The sequence below is a fragment of the Perca flavescens genome, chromosome 14 (genome assembly GCF_004354835.1).
Source record: "Perca flavescens isolate YP-PL-M2 chromosome 14, PFLA_1.0, whole genome shotgun sequence".
NCBI classification, from domain to species: domain Eukaryota; kingdom Metazoa; phylum Chordata; class Actinopteri; order Perciformes; family Percidae; genus Perca; species Perca flavescens.
The window spans coordinates 8562577-8570477 of record NC_041344.1 but is presented as its reverse complement, the minus strand read 5'-3'; the positions used below and the strand labels follow the sequence as shown (position 1 = coordinate 8570477).

The 7901-nt window shown below is 39.0% G+C and overlaps 1 protein-coding gene across 1 annotated transcript; it reads right to left on the bottom strand.

Annotated features, from left to right (window-relative positions):
* Positions 1–109: 109 nt before the first annotated feature.
* Positions 110–6968, bottom strand: tapbp.1 (TAP binding protein (tapasin), tandem duplicate 1). Its single transcript, XM_028597967.1, has 8 exons — positions 6559–6968; positions 5213–5404; positions 3685–3933; positions 3227–3586; positions 2497–2820; positions 1462–1563; positions 1166–1194; positions 110–998 (listed from the first exon to the last, which is right to left on the bottom strand). Exons 1-8 carry the CDS (start codon positions 6617–6619, stop codon positions 987–989), a joined length of 1329 nt encoding a protein of 442 aa, XP_028453768.1. The 5' UTR covers positions 6620–6968; the 3' UTR covers positions 110–986.
* Positions 6969–7901: the final 933 nt, after the last annotated feature.

Genomic DNA, 7901 nt, shown 5'->3' with positions numbered 1-7901 from the left:
AATCTAAAAAGCCACCTTTTCTGCATACTTCTATAAAAAAAATTGTTTCCAACAATGTGGCACACCAGCAGGCTTGACGATCATTAATAAAGCAGAAACGGAGGCAGCATGTTTTAAAAAATGTTTTTATTTTACTTCAAATGCATTCAGAAGTTATTACAGATTTTTCATGCAATAGAACTATGCTTTGTTTGTACCATTTCCTTCACACGTTTATTTTAGTTTAATTTTGCATTACGGGCTGTTAGAGAATCATTACTACCAAAACATAATGAGAGTAAAACCATGACACACAAACACACATTTTACAAAAAATGTCAGAATATACATAAATTATATTCTCTGTATTTACAAAAACAGGATTCAGCTCATGGGTTTGGACAGTTTAGTCTAATGTTAATTTTACTGTCCTGGGTCATAAAAAATAAAATTATTCTTTCTCTTTCTTAAACACACACACACACACACACACACACACACACACACACACGCATAAACAAAAGGGCTCATCTCTAGTCCTCAAAGATTGAAATATTTGGCTTGTACACGTAAGGGCAGCATCATATGGAAGCATTAGCATTTCCAACTTGAAACTGATATTTATTCACATTCCCATTTCAGAATTCCTCAAAGTTTCAGGCCATTTTCCAGTGTCCATGACAAGATACAGTATGTACACAATGGGAACCCAAAATGATATAACAAGCTATATCGCGTTAAAGTAAAAGAAATATCACAACAGACATGTTTAGACTGAGAAGAAGCCCCTTCAAAAAATGTTCACTGTTACACTAACAAAACAGTATGGATATCCCTACATATTATTACTATTTGCGAAAAATAGTGGAAATAACCTCTAACGCAAGCAAGCTCCTCTCTGGATCTGTGGAGGAAAAGAAATGACTCAAAAACCCCATCATCAAGATACCAAAACAGACAGGGTTGCTGGTTCGGTATCCCATCACAGCAGCTGACTTCATCATTCTTTACTTGTCTTTCTATAAGTGGAAAAAGTAGAAAGTAAGTAATGAGAGGAGACATGCACAAAAAACAAGAGCAGCTTCAGGGTTATAAAATAGAAGTGGACGCAGAAGTGGTACATTTATGTAAAACGTACAGAGATTCAGAATTATAAATTGTGTAGTATTTGAAAAAGTAACATTACCTTGTCTTGTTGACCAGCCCCATTGGAGCCTGTGTACAGTGAACAGACAAAAAAAGTCATATACAGAAATGAAAACTAAATTGAAATCTTAATGTATCTTCTTTAAATCAGTCAGCACAGCATTCATCAAGTACTGTATGTTTTTAAATCTTATTTAGTCTTAATGGTGAGATAGTATTGATCCTTCTTACTTCTTGCAGTTGTATATGATTAAACGGGTGCAGACAATTATTAATTTCATAAATTATTATTATTAGTGTCAGTAAACAAGGCATTTCTTCTGGATTATTTGTTACCTGAGCCGGTGCAGGTCCATGAGACAAACATGATAAGACCGTAGAGCACTAGTGCTACACCGACCATTGCCATTGAGTCCTCAATGGAGGGAGTACTGAACCCTGAAAAGAAAAAGAATAACATTTATAATTGATTCCCATTTATATGACTTTCATTTTTGTTGACAAGCTTGGTGAAAATAATTAATTTAACCTTGAAGCCATTAAAGTGATCCTTTGCCGATTTTAATCCAACTCTGTGTCATCAGTTTTTTTATTTATTTTTAAATCAGCTAAATATCTCTTATGCCCATTCATATGAGTATGATTTTTATTGGCTCACAGCATAAAATGGCAATAATCAACAAGTAACAGCATATGTCAGAAGAGACATACTGTAAATGATTTACATGATGATATTCAGCATGAAGGTGCGAAAATCCTGGTTAGCTGATTGGATAAATCTATGACCACCTATGTTGGTGATAGACGGGCCAAATCAACCAATCAGATAAAACTCTTGCTGAAACCAGTCGGGAGAAGAGCAAAAACATCTTCTCCTCCGAGAAAAGCCTCCAGTGCTGGTTTTTGCTCTTCTTTCAGTGAAGGAATACTTTCTAATTCGGATAAAACTTGCGCGATAGCTACGCTCATCTCATCCGTGGAAGCTGCCATGTTGTTTAGACTGAACAGTCGCTTCTCGTTGCGTGACACCTAAACCCGCCTCAAAACCAACGCTGATTGGTTGGTTGTTTGGCGAACGGCTCTAAATTTTCTTTATCTCAAGATGCCAAACTGATCTACGAATAGAAAACTGGAGATCGTGAGATCAGGACGGTCTCACAAGGCTATGTTATAGGGTGCTTTAACACACATGTATTTTAAGTTTTCCAAAGTATCATATGTAATCGAATACAGGGGTAGTTAATATGAAATGTTAACTTAATTAGATATTCAAGCAGGTCGAGACTTTCATTCAACATTGAAAAAAGTTCAACCCATTCAAACCCCATTACCAAGATCTCGATAAACGACAACACATTTCTTCCACATTACCAATGGCGTTGAGGGTCACGCTGGCCCGTCGTGTGCCTCCCAGATGGACAGCCACACAGGTGAGCTCCCCTCCTCTGCCCAGGTCCAGCTTAGTCGGGTCAAGCTCGAGCCGGCTGCTCTGGCTATAGGTCCCATCCCAGGCCTGCCTGTGGCCCGTGACGCTGCCTGATCCCAGAGGGCTGGACTTCCCATCTGCGCCTTTTAACTCCCAACTCAGTTCCAGGGAGAGGGGGGCAAAGCCGGACGCCTCGCACTCGACGGTAAAAGTCTGGCCAGGAGCAGTGAGGGGCAGAGGGGAGGGGTGGATGGAGAGGGATGGAGGTTCTGGGTAAAAGGAAAAAAAAGGGTAAAGGAGCAAAGAAAAGAGGAAGACAATGAGAGAAAGTTCATATAATAATCTGTAGTTTCCCAATTATATTTTACTATGTGCTCTTAATTTTTTTTTAACAATAATTAGTTTGTTTCAGTGTTGTTTGACAGCAGATACTAAACAATAGCAGGCTATATGTGACAGTGTATGAATGCTAACATGGACAGAGACTGATTAAAGGTACACTTGAGCACATTTCCTCCGTTTAGCATCATTTCCAGTCCCGACTCGAGTAATGCTTCAGAGAGTGAACATTCTCTGACAGCAGAGGACCAGGGTTAGAAAAATAATTTTACAATTAGCATTTTAAAGCATGCTCATCTTAAAACACACAACACAAAGTAAAATATTTTCCCTCACCTACAATCTCAAGCTCCACTGCCACCTGAGCCACAAGGTACGGCAGGTACACCGTACAGATATACATCCCGGAGTGATGCACTTTAGCCTCCTGCAGGATCAGAGACGCATTTCCCTTCTTGTGCAAACCCTCAAAGTCCAGTGTGGCCCCTTCCTCTCGTGTATCAGCCAAGCGGTCCGTCTTGCCGTCGTAAGCCAGAACCAATCGTCCGTCGCCTCTGAACTGGTAGCGCCACTCTACGGCAAAACCCGACCCAGATAAAGGGGAGGAGGGGTCAACCCAGAAGCTGCAATCCAGCAGCACTGGTTCCCCGAGTCTGGACTGCACTGAGACAGTTTTACTGGTCACAGTGAGAATTACTGAGGAGACAGAGAGGAGGAGAGAGTCAAACTGTCACATATGACTGAGATGAGATCAACATTTTTTTCCACATTGTCTGTGTCAATATAAACTTTACCATTGTGCTCTTTGGTTGCTGTGGGAGCACGCATGATAGTGGAAATGGCCAGCTCGTCATTGAGGCCCTGAAGGGCAGTTGAAAACCAATCAGCTTGCAGGTATGCGGGGCTTAAGGCGGAGTCTGTGAGTGGAGCAACCCATTTTAGGGTGGAGGGCTGCGGCAGGAAGGGGTTGATCTCACACTGGGGCTTCTGGACAGATCCTCTGGGAGGGTTCAGAGAGCGCTGGCACAGAGTGGCAGCTGGGTCTGAGGAAAGAGGAGTCAGAAGGGTAACATGGATACAGTGTTGTGGTCTAAGTAGATCACAGATGCTGGTTTTTCTTATATGTAAAAGAAATGGAATTTGACAAGAGAATGGTAGATTGATCTAAAGAGGGAGATGGTGAAGAGATAGATATTAGGCCTGATTAAAAAAAGATTTGATGAATTGAAATCACAATACTTTTTTTCTTTTATGATAAATACCTAATCAATTATGCTGACAAATTAGTTTAGTTTAAGCCTGGGAAAAAACATTATTTTATTAAATTTAAAAGAGAGATGTCAGTCTTTCCTAAAGTTAGATTCCGGACCAGGAACGGGTCGCAGACTTGTTTTTCTTGGGTCAACAATCAGCAGGGTAAAATGCATAACAATGCTATGATATGTGAATTTATTTTAAAATAGAAGAAGATTGTTATTTTTTGCTACGCTGGTCTGTTGAGCTCAGATTCTGTGTGCGGACTAGAGCTGGGCGATATGGAAAAAAATCTAATATCAAGATATTGTTGACCAAATACCTCAATACCGATATTGCAGCGATATTGTAGGGTTGACAATAGGTGCTTACAAAAACATATTTACAGAATGAGATTTTTGGTAAATAATCATCATTAATGTGTATATAATAACTAAGCGGGTAAAGGCAAATAATAGAAAAGCTAGAACAGTCTGGTAAATTCAAAAGATTACATCACTTTACTGTGATCCAGCCATTATAACCAGGGACAGAGAACACTTGTGTCATATCACGATATTACGATATCCAAAATCTAAGACGATATCCAGTCTCATATCAAGATATCGATACCATATCGATATATTGCCCAGCCCTGGTGCAGACCTGTTTTTTAAACTCTTAACACATTCACCTCTGTTTCAATAACTATTGTAAGGGTATCCTTATACTGGGATCAGGCCCAAAAGTCATACTGGGGCTCAACCACATGTGAATGTATGCAATTCAGAGAGACATCATGAAAAGTGCAATAATGCTCAGGTATAATAATGATTTTATGGACCAATAGCACTTACAGTATATATCAGTGAAGGCTTATAATTAACCTTAAACTACTGCTGGCTCTGAAATGTTACACATTTGCGTCACTGACTGTATACACACACAATGAACAACAGCATGTGGACAAACACTTGTACTTGCATGCAACATTATACAGAAAGCATTATTGCACACACTCATTCTCATTCACATCTAGATACAATGTGTGGTTACACATCCGGTTCAGTGTGTCATTTTTGAACTAACCGGTAATAAAGTAGACTCTGTCGGGGTTGATGTCGGATGGAGCCTGGCTGAAATCTGCACCGTGGCTGTGTGCGCCTGTTCTGATGTGAAGCAGGGATTTCTCCTGGCTCGTAGCTGCAGTTAAACCTCCTCCTCGTCCAGCTTTCTCCTGCACAAACCAGCACTCCAGCACTGGACAGCTACTGCTGCAGGCTAGACAACAGATTAAACAAGGAATTAAAAGTGTTTAGGGGGAAAACACTGTGAAACAGGAGCTTAATAATACAATTACACAATATTGTGATATTGTAGTAGATAGCATTGCGTATTCTTTAGTGACATTCCCCTAATATTTACCAATTAATCATAATTTTGTGTATCTAGTATTCTTCCAAAAACTTACAACGAAATAAATGTACTATAGTTGCATTAAATAAGGTATGATGCAGTAGTTAAATACAAAATACACAAGGAATTATGACTGACATTGAGTGTAAGGCCTTGTAGGAATTAAACTATGAGAAATAAAAATAAAAGTGCAAAGTGATTATTTTAGGTGCAACTAATACGTTGTGGTTGACTGCAGCGTTTCAGAGTTTTACTTTCATTTTTATTCTCTTGCTTTTTCATGTCAATGTTTGGACTTTAAACATGAATTCTGCTAAATGGGCAGTACCTATTCTGTAGAAAGTCTAAGAAGGTTCAGGCATGTTTTCCAATGTGTTTATGTATCTGTATTATTATGTATTTTAGTTGTCTCACTTGTATGAATTTTCTGAGGTAAAGACACCGTGAGTTTGTTTCCACTGTTGATGCTGGGTGGAACAGTTTCGGCCATGAGAGTGCGCTACTGCAATAGACACTTCACACCAAACTCCATTTAGAAATATACGTAATTTAACATAACCTATATTAGGCTAAAAGTATACGATGTATAGGAAATTACTTTAGAAATTATATTACACGACAGGATCCTATGCTAAATTCGGCATATATGTTTAATGAATTATCACATACAATAATTAATAGCCTGAGATCTTAAGTTAAATTGGACTCGTTTGGCACTGTGATCCTCCATTGTCAAATTATAAAATGTATTTGGATTTTCATGAAATATATAATAAATATTCTCCTAGTGTACTACAGCCTACAACATCACTTCATTTATATTCTTAAAATTTGCTTTCATATGCACATATAGGGTAGGCTACGGCATTTTCCCCACAGAGTTTTCAATAATTAGCCTAGGTCTACACGAGAAAAGGCGCATCCGTGCTACAGGTGCAGAACAACTCAACTGAGCCTTTTTCGTGTATTTGGACAGCAGCATAGTTTAATACCAACAATCGTCAGATAGGTAACCTTACCTTTAATAAAGCAGATTACGGCAACCAGGGACAGTTTGTAGATAGTAGAGAAGTCAGTCATGATTGTATGTCTTCCCTTTGCTGTCAGGTTATGTTAGTAAGCTACTCTTTGCTGCGATGGCACGAACAAAGTAGAGCTTATTGTTGGTTTTCCCCTTCAACTCCCGGGTTGATTTTAGTTTCACTTTCACTCAGTCCGTCAAGTCAGCCAGAAAAACATACTAATTCCGGTCACAGTTTCAAAATATCTCGGCCATAAGAGCGACGTCAAAAAATAAGTTAGGCTAGGTTATATCTGAAATTAAATTGACTGGAAACTCAAAGACAAACTCTTTATCAGAACTTGAAAGCAAACACTGCCTGAAATATTTCAACCGTAGTCTACAGAAGTTCTCCACTCTGACTCTGAAGGTAGATGGCGCCCTCTGCCGACTAAAAGGACCTGACTTGGTCTGTCTATGGTCTGAACTCGTGCCACTACTTTTATGTGTCCTTCCTTTGCTTCCTTGATCCATTAATCTGCTAAAGTTTTCCTGCGATTTACTACAACTACGATTGTTTAAAGAGTGTGCACAATGGTTTGTGTGCACCAGACTCCTTTAATCCAGAAAATGCAGATCAACATGTAGATGGACATGATGTCCATCTACATGTTGATCTGCATTTCAGAAAATGCATTTTCTGGATTAAAGGAGTCTGGTGCACACAAACCATTGTGCACACTCTTTAAACAATCGTACAGGCCTACTTTCAGAGGTCAGATGAGGACAAGAGAAACAGAAACAATGAACTAACTGTAGGCTACTTGAATGGACCACTCACACATACAATCATTGTTTTAATCTACCTCTTAGCAAGATGATGAGCTACCATCACTCAATTTAATAAAACACACCAGTGTCCTGACCCCAGAAGGTAATACTTGGGTATAGGCCCGGTTCTAAGCCAGTTAGGTAGCATGTGTTTAGTGCTTATTATATTTTGATTCAAATTTGGTTTTACGATAAGAACAACTTTTACATTCAAAATATTCACCAATTATGCTATTTTCCTTTTATACGGTGCAGTTTCTTGTACATTTAAAGCCAACTGGACACACTTTATTAATGACTTTTCAGTCTAACATCATTGAAGTTTTGCTGATGTTCATCTTTGATTATTTTTTTTGCAGAAAGTGTTTACTCTGACAACAGACGAATGTGGCAACTAGGAGGACCAGAAGCTTTGACAGCCTTGCAGGAACCAAAATGTGAAAATCATACAAGGTCTGTGTCACAAACACTAAAACGAAACCTAATAGACTCATCACGTGATTTACCAGAAATGGTACAGAGGGATGTGCT